The sequence below is a fragment of the Schistocerca americana genome, chromosome 5, assembly GCF_021461395.2.
Source record: "Schistocerca americana isolate TAMUIC-IGC-003095 chromosome 5, iqSchAmer2.1, whole genome shotgun sequence".
Classification (NCBI taxonomy): Eukaryota; Metazoa; Arthropoda; class Insecta; order Orthoptera; family Acrididae; genus Schistocerca; species Schistocerca americana.
This window is the reverse complement of record NC_060123.1, coordinates 570,387,503-570,403,323: the sequence shown is the minus strand read 5'-3', so window position 1 is coordinate 570,403,323 and position 15,821 is coordinate 570,387,503. Positions and strand designations below refer to the sequence as shown.

At 36.0% G+C, this 15,821-nt stretch overlaps 1 protein-coding gene across 1 annotated transcript in view; it reads right to left on the bottom strand.

Annotated features, from left to right (window-relative positions):
• LOC124615300 (neural-cadherin-like) overlaps positions 1–15,821 on the bottom strand; it is an 874,915-nt gene that overhangs the window by 52,747 nt on the left and 806,347 nt on the right. Inside the window, exons 6-8 of the mRNA XM_047143087.1 lie at positions 6,545–6,682; positions 4,774–4,960; positions 4,460–4,693 (exon numbers count right to left, since the gene is read on the bottom strand). Coding sequence (XP_046999043.1) covers positions 4,460–4,693; positions 4,774–4,960; positions 6,545–6,682 — 559 coding nt within the window. The remainder of the gene's footprint in view (positions 1–4,459; positions 4,694–4,773; positions 4,961–6,544; positions 6,683–15,821) is intronic.

The window sequence follows — 15,821 nt, the reverse complement described above, 5'->3', positions numbered from 1 at the left end:
CTCTCATGCACTGTTAATGCAACAGCAGGAACTTCTATCTTCTTGGTATCACACAAGACCTTTGCCTTGAGAAGGAAGTTGTTTCTCTAATTGTATTAATTGAATTTTGTGTTAAAATCTATTTGTTTCCTTTCTTTCTTTCTTTCTATTTCCTCCTGTTGCTTCAGCTTCCAATCATACCTGATCATCCTACAACCCATTCACTTGCCTCTTAACACTTTGTATTTTCTCTTTCTCCTTCTTACCTGCCTCTAATGTTGCCCATCCCCCCTTTTGCTCGTCCTGCAATGTGGAATGCAACAAAGAAATCTGCTGAGTGAGATCAAATATCAGCTACTTAAAGTGTTTAAAAACTGAGCAAAAACGAATGCTGTCACTTAATGTAAGGTAAATAAAAGTGACAAAAAATGGAAAACTGTATGGCTAAATAAACATTCTTCAAAATATTTTTAAAACGTGAAAGAATACAGTGGATGAAGACCAAAGCCAAAGTGAATGAGAGAAGTGTGTCATAGGTGTATTGAGGAGAAGCATATATGTTGGTGACTTGTTTGATGGACACAGTGTTGTGGAACATCCAGGTAAGAGATGATTCGACATGGTAATGGAACAATGTACAGAAGAAACACCATAAATGTACAAAGCACAGAGGACAAAAAGAGAGATAAATGAGAAAAATGAGTATCTTATGTGCCCCCATGAACTCATCTTGGTTTGTGAAAGATCTTTAAAAAATTATTCTGACAACAGAGGAGCTGACTCATGTGATTCTCATTTCCTGTTGATGTCCCCACTTGCAGTAGATATTTTGTAATGACACATTATGGTCACCAATGTATTTGGTTTGTTGTAACCACTAACTCGTAGGTCTTGGTGCTCATTCCCACATGGAGAATTCTGTGGTATGATCTTCCATCATCAGAAAATTATTGTAAAGCATATCACATATACAACATTTTTCAGATGAAACATGGTACTTGTGGTGGTAAGCTCCCATGGGACCAAACTGCTGAGGTCCCAGATGTGATACTATTTAAATGTGAACTTTTATGTTATTTAGAATGCACAAATAACATACACTGATATGATACTCCAAAAATTCGTTACTGTGGTGCCTCATAAATTATGCCTTGGGTCTAATTCGGTGAGCACATGTAGGTGCATGTTTTATAAAGACTTTTTAATTATGACACAGCAATTATATATGACAATGAACATTTCTCAGAAATAATTAAACTTGAAATGACTTTTAGGTAATCTTCTGCATTATGGAACATGTTCTTCTTACCTTTCTCATCTTTTTTATCCCTTAAATGTACAGTGTTGCATATCTGCAACATAGATTGAAAAATTGTTTTTCGCATGCCTAGTGGGAATTTAATGAACTAAACCAAGTTTCACAGATGCAACAAAGTTCGTAGTTAGTATCTCTGATACTATGTGTGTAGTAATTGGCTGCATTGCAGACTCCTGGTAACTTCTTTGTATGACTGCAGATAAAGTTGTTGAGTGTGAATTTTGCTTAATATCAAATTGAGTTTGCCTCGGTAAGAACCAGTTTAGAAAGAAGCAAAATTCACACAAACTAAAGCAGGTATGTAGAACAATAATTGAGAAGACAAGGTGTGCAAATTATTCAGTTTAAAATTGTATATTATTGTTTGTGTATATTGCACATATGAAACACTGTGTGGATACTGACATACAGTATAGGTGAAGCTACTTTGCCTTATCATAATTTTTGTGAATATTCTCATTCAATGGTCTGCTTTTTGTGTTTGGATGTTATTTTCTAGGGAGGTATAGTTATTGTTATGTTAATTTTTAACATTGTCTTTTAGGTTGTGGATCAATTATTCAGTATGTGGTTTTTTGTTGAAAGACACTGCTGCCAGGGTCAGCTGGATATACCTTCTGTGAGTGATGATGAACTCAGTGGCTTCGACAGTGATATTGATGATGATCTCACAGTAAATCCAAATGAATTAAACGGTGACACAAGTTCTGAAAATGATTTCTCAGCTGAAAACAAAACAGAAACTTTTGATTTATCCCATTTTCCTCCAAGTACCCCACAAAGTGTTGAAAATGTACATGTGTCTCAAAAGGCTGAAACTGAAAATGTTTCTCATTATGTTATACCACTAACTCAGCATCATAACAGCAAAACCATTGGTTGTGCTCACAAGACGATGAACAAGAAAGGTGAACCTAAAAGTGTCAAAGCAACTTAAAAAGCATCCAGTCTATGTTGGAAAGAAAGAACTATTCCTGCAGAACTTTAAAAGAAACTTAGATTATTCTGATGAAATAACACAGCTGAAGACACCATACTACTTTTGCAAATATTTCTTCAAATGTGAACCGCTCCAAAAAATAACAGATGAAAGAATGTTGTATATTTCCTGTACAGATCTAGCTAAAGTTCTCCAAATAACAAAGTCTTGTGGGGAGAAGTGATTAAAATCTGTTTACTGATGTTTGTCACTTATAGTACTAACATATGCCTTGAATATATTTGTAAAAATTTGGGGAAGTCTACATTTTAATGTCAACTTTCAACAAATACCTATAGGTGAGAAAGATCATGATAAATTGTATAAAATCATACCAACTGTTGATTCTCTACTGAAAAGCTTTTCATCAATTCCAATGGATGAGAGTTGGTGACTTGATGAGCAAATGTGAGCAATGAAAATCAGACATCATCTGTGGAATTGCATTCAGAATGAACTGTGAGGTTACAAGTTATTTGTTCTTTGTTCTAAATCAGAATTTGCCTGCAGATTTGAGATCTATACATGGCAAGAGAATGATCCTGTTTTTCAATTTCCTTCAGAGCCAGATTTGAGTGCTAACTGGAATGTTGTCAACAGAATTACTAGACACATCCTGAAACATATCAGCCTTAAACTTTACTTTGGCAGCTTCTGCACATGAGCTCCACTTATGGTGTATTTGTGTCAACAGGGCACGCTGTCTTTAGAAAAATTACATACAAACAGAATTCCTGATTGCAAATTATGTGCAGAAAAAGAACCAAGTAAGTCATCGGCAGGTACATCAGATGAATTCATGTCCAGTGTGGATAGTGTTGGTGTATCTTCTGTGATATGGAAGGACAACTTTCCTGTCAACATTCGCAGGTAAACTGCTGAAAAGAAACTGAGGTGCTATTAAAAGTTCAAAATCATATGAAGAAATTGACCGTCATAAAATTTTAACAGTGTATAACAACCACTTGGGAAGAGTAGATTTGATGGACAATAATCTAGGTCATTACTACATAATACTAACATGCAAGAGGTGGTATTGCAGACTGTTTTACCATAAGCGTGAGCTTTCAGTCATAAATGCTTGGATCCTTTGTGAGGAAGTGCTATTAAAGAAGAAACTTTCTGAGCAACCCCTGAATCAGAATAGTTTGGGACTGAGGTGGTGCAGTGTCTTTTTAACATAGGAAGATCTGGACAGAAAAGAGGTAGACCCAGCAATGGCATTCTGCAGCAACTTGAGACAAGAAAGAAAAATTGTCTCAGGGCTGTCATCCCACAACAATATGTACCAAGTGAATGTTCTGACCCCTGGCCTAATTGGAATGCCAGAAGAAATCAATGCAGAGATATTGGATCTGGTGGGTATACATTTGTTACTTGTGCAAAATATGAGATGTACCTTTGTTTTCTGTCTTAAGAATTGTTACACCAATTTCCACCAATAGCTGGAAAATTACTCTTAGTGCCCTTATCATTACTACAAGATTGATCAAAATTCAGATATGATGTTACTATAGCAGATTGTGTTAGTTATATATTCATAAATATGGCATAACAATGATAGAATATCAGTGGAAGTTATTTTAATAAATATCTTGGAAACAAAAATAAAATAACTGATGTTTTTCCATATTGTATTGTATGCTTTCTTGACTGGAAAGTGCATGAGTACATGATGCGTTGCATGTATGCAACACCTAGACTTTTTTTTTTAACTAGGAACACAGGAACTTTTTCTCTATTTTGCTCTTTCTATGAACCTTTTAAACTTCAAAAATAATTTCTTAAAAAATGAATAACTATTAGCAAACTCTACAGCTCCTTTCCATACATTACAATGTATGCCACTATATTTGCAGATCGAAAAGGAAATTTTGAATAATTGTTCATGGGTTTCACGAGAAAACTGAAGGTACTTTTAAAGCTTTTGGTTTTACATTATGTTGTTATATCAGAAAGGTTAACTTGTGGTGCTGAAACATGAAATACAAATCTCAGTTTCCATTTTTATTTAATCTTTCCACTGTTCAATCCAGATATGCTACTCATGATAGCAATACACAAACAATAAGAAAGCACTGATCCAAAATTTTAGACATCACAAGCTATTTATTAAGCAGTGCGACTAATACAGAAAGAGTTTTAATTTTTACTTGCCTGAATGTTTTGATCACACAACTCACCTTTAAGCCCTCCACCATCCATGGCAACAACCTGTATTGAATAATCTGGTGTGCGTTCACGGTCAAGACAACACACAGCTGTCTTAATTACACCTGTTTCTGATTCAATTTCAAATATTGGTGAGCCAGTCTCTTCTTCTATGACATTCTTTTCAATAGAATAGATAAGCCTTGCATTTGTGCCTTCACTTGGATCATCATAGTCTACTGCTGTCATTGTCATAACAACCATTCCTGCAAGAAAATACAACTATAATAGGTAAACATCTTTACACAATTTTATCCTCTTATATCTGGTAATCACAAGTACTCACCAGCAGTCCCATTCTCTGTGACATTTCCAAAATATATCCCTTGGGGGAAAACTGGTGCATTATCATTGATATCTTTTAGATTTACTTGTACATCAGCATAACCAACAAGACCTTCTCCACCTTCATCTTGAGCAAAAACTGTAAACCTCCACTGAGGACGGCCATTTGGCTGGTCCCTGTCCAATGGCTAGGAATTAAAAAAATTAAAATTAAAAATGACAGATACCGGAAATTATCTGTGAAGTTAACACTGTTCATAAGGCAAATTTATATCCATGCATCACAGTATATGTAAACTAATAACCTTATGTGAGATTTCAGTACATCTACATTTTCTTCAAAATGGACTTTTCTAGAAAGTGCTCATTCATAACAGGTCTGTGCAATATTTCTTTCTTTTTCATTTGTCTTTATGTGAAAAACTGTCAGCTGATGAAAGTTTTATTTAAATCAAAGGCAATGATTCAGGAAATATTTACACTGATCAGTTCAACAACAGAACTGATATTAAATCAGTTATACGCAAAATAAGAGATAGTAGTGCAATAATTTAACCAAGTATTTATTACTAAAAGTTAGTTCAACTACACAGGTTTGCATGTAATGAAATGCAAGGTGAATGCTTGGGCATCTCTCTCAGAAACAGTGCAACTGTCATTTCCATATTGTTTTTATGAGATTATGATAACAATTGTTTACAATATATGGTGGAAAGTATATAAGCATCAGTTAAAAGTTACATATTCTATCACAAACACAGAGATGAATACATATGACTTATTTCTTGAACTTCCTTTTGTCCAAGAGTTTGGAAGTTTGCTGTATGTTTGCATTATTAATAAGTTTCAGTCTTTATTGTAGTTGAGCTGTGATGGGTAATGGAATGTAACTGAATTAACTTAGGCAGTACTGAGAGATTTATATTAGGAAATCAGACACTAAATATCGCAGATGAGGTTTGCTATTTGGACAGGAAAGTAACTGAGGATATAAAATGTAGACTAGCTATCACAAGGAAAGCGTTTCTGAAAATGAGTAATTTGTTAACCTCTACTAGAAATTTGAGTTTCAGGAAGTGTTTTCTGAATGTATTTGTCTGGACTGTAGCTTTGTAGAATAGTGAAATGGGGGCAATTAGCAGCTCAGACGAGATGAGAATAGAAGCTTTTGAAATGTGGTACTATAGAAGAAGGAAGGAAGGAAGATTGGTTTTAACATCCCATTGACATCGAGGTCTCTAGAGACAAAGCACAAGCTCGGATTGCATCAAGAATGGGGAGGGATATCGGCCATGCCATTTCAAAGGAACCATCCCAGTGTTTGCCTGGAGTGATTTAGGAAAATCACAGAAAATCTAAATCTGGATGGCCAGATGTCAGTTTGAACTGTCATCCTCCTGAGTGCAAGTCTAGTGTGCTAACCACTGCGCCACATTGCTTGGTGGAACTACAGAAGAATATTAAAGATTTGGCGGTTATATCATGTAACTAATGAGGAGGTCGTAAATACAATAGGAGAGAAAAAAAAATATGGTGCTGCTTGATTGGGTTGGTTGATAGGACACATTCTGAGCCATCAAGGAATTGTCAGTTTGTTATTGGAGGGAACAGAGGCAGGTAAAAATTGCAGAGGAGGACCAAGGGGTGTATACAGTAAGCAGATTCAAATGGATACAGTTTGCAGTAGTTACATGTACAGGATAGATTAGTGTGGACTTGCATACGAGTACACAGACGTGTGTCAGAATGTACATTTATAAAACTATCAGTACCTTAAGAACAAAGATTTCTCCTGTTGTCCTATTTATATCAAATTTGCTGTTGGCTGGATTGTCAGGATCAATTCCTTGACCTGTCAAGAAGTAGACAATATTCTGTGGTCGATCTTTATCACCATCAGTTGCTGTGACCTGTTGAAATACCAGACTGGTAAATGAATGTGACCAATAAAGACTACAGAAGAAACAGTTATCACATCAAAAACACATTTTTTTCAGAAATGTTAAACTGAGAGTCTCTTCAGAAGTTATATAATCAGCTATTATATTGTTACTTCTAGTCAATAAATGGTGCTTTTGGTACTTTATCATGTGCCAGTATTTATCTTTGATGTATGTTATTTTCCTGTTACCTGTAAACTATTGGTTTTATATTCAGTTTAAAAACTTCCATTTTACAGCATTATTTGTTTTTGTTCTATAACTATGATCACAGTGGACACTTCTGATGAATTGAAAACACATGTACATTGAATTATTCCTACATTTCATTGAGCAACTATAAAAATCATCGTTTGTCTTACTTCCCATCTTATTTATCTCTGCCTCAGTGATGAAACAACACAACAAACACACTGGATTAAAAACACACCTAAAGTTTTGTTCTTAATTCCTTGCTTTGAAGTCATTAAGCTGACTCCATGGCAGTCCAATCTAAATTGTTTTTCGGAACGGGTTTTAGATTTTATATTATGCTCAAAATATTTCCCTCAAAATTACATTTACAGCAGCAGGAAAATAAAAAAAATGAATTAATACAGAAAGAATTATTGTTAAAAATTTACCCAGGTAAAATGAGAAAATCTTAGCTACATTAATTATACTAGTGTAAAATGTTAACAACACACATTGTTAGCTGGACCATGCTTTTAAACAAAATAAAGAAATTTTACTGGTGTTGTTTCTGTGTTGATGAAACACAGGAAGCATGCAGCAAATGAATTTAAATTATATCATGCTGCACATGCTCTGCCAACTTAATGATACAAAAGAACTTATTTTTGCAGGTTTTATGGGTGACAAAAATTTCAAAATCAGGCTGATTCATGCTAAATATCCTAACAAGAATATATGTATAACCACTACAGAAATCATTCAATTTTAATTTACAGATATGAAGAGCAATATTCTACAAAAACATTCCCCCAATGATACAACATTTATGCTATCAAGAACATGCAAATATGCATATACCTCATTTTTTAGCATGAATTCTGAAAAGTGATGAATGTATGAATTATATTAGGCACATTCCATTCCAAGTGTATTGTATAGTCAAACCAATGAAGCTCTAAACAGGAAAGCCAATTTTAAGTGAAATAATTACTGATTAATCATATGCAGATTCTTTCTATTTAATGATGAGTATGACTTATAGTATTCCCAATCTGTATTAAAATCTGCAGATAAGCTCTGAAATTAACAATAACAAAAGAAAGGTAGAAAAACTTCTAATTGTTGTGTGACAAAAATTGACCCTCACAGACAACAGTACCTAGTTGATAGAAACCAGGGCCTTCCTCGTGTAGTGAAAAACAGGACAAAGGTGGGGTAGTTAGGAATATATGAACATTAAGTTGGAACATCACTCAGAATGCATGGAAAAACAAGACTTGGGGGAATCTGCAACTAGCGGTTCTTTCATTTCAAAAAAAGATAATAAAAGGTTGGAAGAAATAATAATATTCATGGATTACACAAAGTGCCACCCTGGATGGTGGATCAAAGGAGGGACTGCAGGAGAGTAAAAACACTTTTCAAGTGATTGGCGACTTTCTGGTGTAAAGAATTTATGGTCTCGTTGTCATATATTTTCTTTCCTTGGAAAATTAAAGGCCTCTAGTCCGAAAAGTTAATGTATTTATCAATTACTGTTTCTGAGAAGAAGTCTGCAGCTAAATATTAAATAGGAAGTCTTATATGTTATATTACACATTCTATTTTCCCCTCTTCTCATCTTGTGTGTTCTTTCTCAGATTTATCATTTCGTATCAGAATTATTATTTTTCATTTACTCCTCCACAGATATAATTTAAAATGAAAATAGGAAAAAGAAAGAAAGATGGTAGGGAAATGACACAGACAAAAGAAGAACAGAAGCTTTTGTAATGCAGTGGTACAGAATAATGATGAAGACTGGAGGAATAGATCAGATACCTCACGTAGAGATGCTGAATCAAGCTGACGGGCAAAGATCTTCATGGCACAACTTGACTAAAAGACGGGATACGGTGATAGGATATCTTCTGAGCCATCAAGGTATATCATAGTTAATTTAGCAATGGAAGGAAGTTCAGGAGGTCAAAATTGTAGAGAGAGATCATGGCTTGACTACATTAAACAGATTGAAGAGGATGTAAGTTGTGGTGATTGTGCACAGATGAGGCTTGCATAGAGAAATGAATCAAATCAGTCTTCAGATTGAAGACCACTGCACACATACGACATTTTAAAAAATAAGAATTCCCTCTCTGAACTTTTCAGTCATGTAGTGTTTTTCCAATAACTATACAGAGGATACAAATATTGGCTGGTTTTTGGTAATAAGTGGTCATATTCAAAAGTTATTTACAAATTTTATTATTAAAAATCTTGCATTTTTATTTGCAGCATACCAGTATTTGCTTCAGAGGTTACTGCAGAATATCAGAATATGAGCACCTTGTTGACAACAAGTGAAATTTATAATGGCTTATGTATTGTATTGTATTGTATTTTTATTGATCCAGGCAATCATAGTATTGTACAGCTGTACATATGATATTGGATAGGTCAAGAGAGCTATTTACAGTAATTTAGTGTTGAAATACGTGAAGGAATTTTCATTTCATCATGAATACTTTATAACATGAAACTACCATTAATTTCCAGTCACAGGCTACACAAAACTGCCTGACCCAGTCTCCATTACTTTCTTAGTCCATCTCTATTGTCTCTTGGTCAGTATTGCATCAAAGATTTTGGGATTCTTACGTCATTCATTTGCTGAAAATAGGGGTACCATTTCTGCTGTACTGCTTTGTAGTATCTTAACAATGATCCAACATTAAATGTCTTGCAAATTTCTTCATTCCTATTGCCACTTCTTCTTATATATCCCTTCATGGCTCTCAAAACGGTATTTCAGCAGCTTGTATTTTTGTATCTTTGCAACAACCTACGTTTACATCCATATATTTTAGAACTGGCACTGCCGCTGTGTCCTACATTCTCAAATAAAACAACGATACTCAAACAGAAAGTGAAAAGAACACATGAAGTAAGTTATTATTTTTCATGTGCAAATGCATCCTACCTTTCAATAGAAGGTTTGCGGAATAGTTTCAAATGAGTAAACTCCTGATTCTGTAAAGAATAGAGCATACATGTATAAAACAGCTTCAAACCTCTGAATATTTTACAAATGCTATACCATCCTAAAAATCTGTCCTTAAGCAATCAAGTGACAAAGAAGATGCTAACTGCTCTCATTATCAAACACTGATTGAGTATAGTCTAGGTAATTTGTGCTCCATTTTAAGCAAAAGCTGGTTTTTCATGCATGCCCTGAGCTGTGGGTCATATAATGTAATTTTGCAGGTATATCCAGTGGTATACGTGGATATTGTCTGCAAAACGTGCTGCAAATACAGTTAGTAGCGAAGAAGTAATAAACTAAAATTTTATGCCTCATGCAACAGTTTGACTTCCTGAACAGCGAAAATGTACGAGGGCGTGGTGAGAAGTACTGCCTCTGAATTTTTTTTTGTTATGTTCGCAATATCGGTTGATATATTTGATGTTACTGATAGTACTCTGTTGACTTTCGCGGTTCACTGACGCACGCATGAAAGACTAGCTTTTACTTAAAACGGAGCGCATTTTACCGAAAGCCCACTCATCCCGTATTTGGCAATAAGAGCAATTGGTGACTTCCAACAAGCTTTAAACAGCATTTCAAACTTTTTTACGTGTTTTCTCGCTAACAACCGCTTAAGGTAATGAAAGGAAAGGAATTTATAGCTAACTAAACGTTCGTTGTTGATGATATAAAATTATGGTTTTGCGTCTAAGGCGCAAAAGGTATTAAGTGGATAACTTCAAATATTTGAACACATAAACTCATTTGTAACTAGACGTTTGAAACTGTTTTATACACTGGAGTTCTATTCTTTAAAGAATCGCAGGTAAGCACTTACTGGTAGACGCTGTCTGGCTTTTTCATCAACACTGAATTGGATTTTACCAAAATTATTTTGAACTTCTGTCAGTACTATACAGGTAGCAAAGTAAAGCTATCATCAATCCGAAGTTTGGTAACTACAGTGTTTTCCTAGTCTTTGTCCTTCCTCCAATCTACAGACTAACTTACCCGCCCCGTTGTTGGGGAACTACAGTTTGAAATGGACTCTGAACCACACTGCAGCTCCGCAATTTTCGTATTAACACATCATTACCAGAAGCAAAAGATGCGATAGCTTACAGAAAACATCTCAGGACCGAGTGAGGCTCGAACTGCAAATCTTTAGTTTTTGCAGCCTGGCACTTACCTAGTATGTAAATGTATGGGGGGAAAATCGGAAGTGAGTTTTAGTTTTCTTTTGTGGAAACATTACACCTTTGTAATAATACCATTTGTTCTTTTATATTCCGTGACGGTATCACAATACGTTTCATGTGTTCCAGAGGACATCTCACCTTTGATAAGATCTCGACATGAAACTACTGTAATTACTCCCTTATCGAACTGACTTTGTTCTTTCTCTGGTGCGTGAATACGCCCTCCACGATTCTGTCAGCACAGTCATTAATTTAATGACCCACAATGAAAGTATCATCGCTTTTTCTCCACGTTCTCATAAGATCTTGAAGTTGTGCAGAAAACATGTAACCTGTAGCAAAGGTAAGTCCAAGATATCACTCCTTTGAGGGACTGACGCATTCGTCGTACAGATTTCTTACCGTGTAGGATTAGTACAATAAGGACTGATGTGAACGATTGCTTAACTTACCAGGAAGTGTTAATCTGAGCCGCAGACTGGACCTGAAGTTCTTTTAATTTTGGGTCGTCACATAATCATTACGAACATTCATAGTGCAATCAATTACGTTTGATCTGGTGTACTCAATGTACCTCATTCTGTTTTCGTCGTAAACGAGAAAAATATATGTTGTCTATGAGCGGTATCAGTTCTACGTTTCTTTTCTCCCCGACTTTTTATTTCGGGAGCCTTTTTAATTAACTTCCTTCTTAAGCCCATACTCTTCCTTCGCTTGAAAGGAATTTCATTTAACTTGCTTGCTGTTCTTTCTTTAATTTCCTTTTTTTCTGTATTTATCAAGGTAAATAAGTCGTATCCAACATTATGTAAGCCTGTTTTAATACAGTCATTTTGTTTTCCTTATTACATCACATTGATACTGGTGAAAATACTCAACAGTAAACACTCTTTATTTATTGCATGATGTCGTCCGCGTAGTTACTCCACATCAAACGAAGTATTTACCAGGAAGCAGAATCTTTCCTTTCTGCCCAGATCTGCATATTTCACATTGCTCTGCTTCACGAAGTTCGTCTGTAAATCACCTGTATTGGCAATTATAGTGTTATCACTTGTGAATATTAATTTCTGAAAACACTTGTGTCTGTTAAGGCAATAAGAATATTTTGTTAGTCCATTGTCCGCGTATCCCGAGGTTCTGAACACACAAATTAAGAACTGATTATATGAATCATATAAGTTTGCATTCTGTGTCCTTTCATGGGTTTTTTAAATACCATGAATTTTTTTACCAGGGGCGTTTCTCTAGCGACGTGTGCATTAGTTTTATTTGAAATTTCCCAGTGCACTGATATCGTCAAGTGCCTCGTTTGATTTTATTTTCTTTCTTGGAATTTCTTTTAGAATAAGTGTGCTTTCTGTGCAGCCTATAGCAGCCTTAGGTGTTCTCTAGAGAAACTTGTTCCGATTAGTCAGGAGTTTAAATAAGCCATTTTTTTTATTACGCCTACGTTTTACATATTACATACTGAATTCAATCGCCTACGCCCGTTAGTGTAGCTTTGTTCAGTAACGTAAGAAGTTGGCCTCGGTTTTCATTTATCATTTTACTTGTAGAACTTCAAAGCCTTTTCATTTGTAATTTCCTTATTTCCTGGCTATCTACTTTTTCTGCTTCTAGTTTTCTTGCGAAATTGTATTCCATCCTTGCCATCTCTATCAACTACAGCATCTCTACGAGAGGTGTTGTAGTTACTTGAACATACATATTTTCCTGTTTTTTCTGTATTCAGTGATACGGATAATGCCTGTAATGTCGTAATTATATTCGTTTTGTATTTCTAAGAAAATTTTCTTTGGTCTTCTCTAATAACCTAAAAAGTAATTACTCTCCACATGCAAGTCATGGAATGACTTATAATACAGTGACACACATTCCATCATCCACTCTCTTGCATAAGAAACATTTCTTCTAAAATTACTGGAATCAGATGTTTGGCCGTTCCAAATATCTTGTTCTCTTCATTCCTTGCTTTCATACAAGTTTCTCAACGTCCAATTATTTTGTCTTACCTACACAGTCCACCACTCTTCAATCCCAGTACTCTTATAGACCTTTTAAAGGGGTTCGGGATGGCGAGGGGGCGGGGGAGGGGGAAGGAAGTTGCTCCTAATTAATAACGCGCGCGCAGAGGGGAGGAGCTCGAAAGATAAGAAATGCGCCCACCGTCAGGTAGGCATATGGATTCGGATCAGAGTGGTACATCGTTTTAATATATCACATGAGGTATTTGAGAGTTAGTTATGTCTAATATACAGGGTGATTCAAAAAGAATACCACAACTTTAAAAATTTGTATTTAATGAAAGAAACATAATATAACCTTCTGTTATACATCATTACAAAGAGTATTTAAAAAGGTTTTTTTTTCACTCAAAAACAAGTTCAAAGATGTTCAATAAGTCCCCCTCCAGACACTCGAGCAATATCAACCCGATACTCCAACTCGTTCCACACTCTCTGTAGCATATCAGGCGTAACAGTTTGGATAGCTGCTGTTATTTCTCGTTTCAAATCATCAATGGTGGCTGGGAGAGGTGGCCGAAACACCATATCCTTAACATACCCCCATAAGAAAAAATCGCAGGGGGTAAGATCAGGGCTTCTTGGAGGCCAGTGATGAAGTGCTCTGTCACGGGCTGCCTGGCGGCCGATCCATCGCCTCGGGTAGTTGACGTTCAGGTTTCATAACTAACCTTTTTCGTAGGACTCTCCATACAGTTGATTGTGGAATTTGCAGCTCTCTGCTAGCTCTGCGAGTCGATTTTCCTGGGCTGCGAACAAATGCTTGCTGGATGCGTGCTACATTTTCATCACTCATTCTCGGCCGTCCAGAACTTTTCCCTTTGCACAAACACCCATTCTCTGTAAGCTGTTTATACAAACGTTTAATACACCACCTATCAGGAGGTTTAACACCATACTTCGTTCGAAATGCACGCTGAACAACTGTCGTCGATTCACTTCTGCCGTACTCAATAACACAAAAAGCTTTCTGTTGAGCGGTCGCCATCTTAGCATCAACTGACGCTGACGCCTAGTCAACAGCGCCTCAAGCGAACAAATGTACAACTAAATGAAACTTTATAGCTCCCTTAATTCGCCGACAGATAGTGCTTAGCTCTGCCTTTTGTCGTTGCAGAGTTTTAAATTCCTAAAGTTGTGGTACTCTTTTTGAATCACGCTGTATAATGCAAATTCTACCTGGAGGTACTGACAAACGAGGTTCTAGGAATTTAAATAAAAAATATATAAATGTATAACAGGGGAAACTGATTGATTGGCTTAACAACTTCAGCCTAGACCACTGGACGTGGAAACAAGAACTTAAGAGGGAATATTCTCTGTGTGAAGTAGGTGATCGCTATGAAAGGATTTATGGAAAATTCGAACTCTTAAGAGATGAAACACGAGTTCAAAGATTTTTGCGGGATTTATGCACAACCTAAAGCAGTGGTCCTAGAGATCTGAAATTTAGATGGAATATTTGTTCTTTAACTTATCCGCCCAATGATAAAACGCTGTAAAATTGTACCCCTAAAGGGCAAGAACGGGTATCAACTCGTGGAGCGCTGAGTCGATTTTGTTTGGCTTTCCATTGTGGTGGCAATCCTGGGTGCAGGCGATCACGTGACGTGTGTTGGGTTAAAGGGGCGCATAATGTAGAGATGGGCAAACTGAAACACGTAACTGTTTCGAAACAAATGAAAAAGTACAATGTAATGTTTCGATACGCTGTTTCGAAACAGTGAAACAGTTTGTGTTTTGTAATCTAATAAACCTACACATTTTATCATCTTGAATGTCTACTGTATAAGTATGTCCACATAAACACAAATGAGTTGCGAGAGCGCTAATCATATCCCAGAAAGTACGAAATTATCACTTAGGCGTCTTGGCAGTTTCGTATTTCTGCAGAAAATGCGCTGCTTTCGTGTCGTGTGGCTTTCATACTTTTCAATTGGCTGAGGACAGCCATAGCTGAAGACAGAAAGGCCACCACGGACGGAACTGGAGGTGGGAGCAAACTGCAGAAACAACGGATATGCTACTGGAATTCCCACATTCCGTTAGTATGGGTAATATACCCATCCTGCTAATTGCCATGCACACAAAGGGAATCATTGAGGATAATAGGCACAGTGACTATAGACTCACAAATAACGCCAAATAATTCGAATAAATAACAAAATATAACAGAAAAAAATTTTGTCTTTCAAGGTGTTTCGAACCGTTACTATAAATTCACCATGCTCCCTAGTCCTTCCCGTTCACCATTACACTATCAGTGATATGTGAAACAGATTGCTTGCAATTATACCTACATCAGATTTATGTATATGTCTAATAACTGTCACTCTACGCCTTTTTTTATTCAAAATGTTGTAGGCTTACTTACGTTTCTTAATATGATTAGTGTACATGAACAGAGAAGCGTATGTTATCAAAAAGTGTAATTTAACTGAATGATTTTCACATATTTATTATTTTGAATGTGAATAGCATGCGTTGTTTCATTGCTTGGTTAGTGTTTATAAAGCTGATATTACGCCATTTCGGAATATGACAGGCAGCTAGAAACGAAGCTTTATTTTCGGATATCTTAAGCTTCATGCTATTGTTTGTCACAAAGATTTTGACACTCTTGAAAGTGTTTCATGAAGTGGTATGTTAAATGTGTTTCAGTACCTGTGCCGAGCCCGAATCTCGTCCGACACAGAGGGGAATGA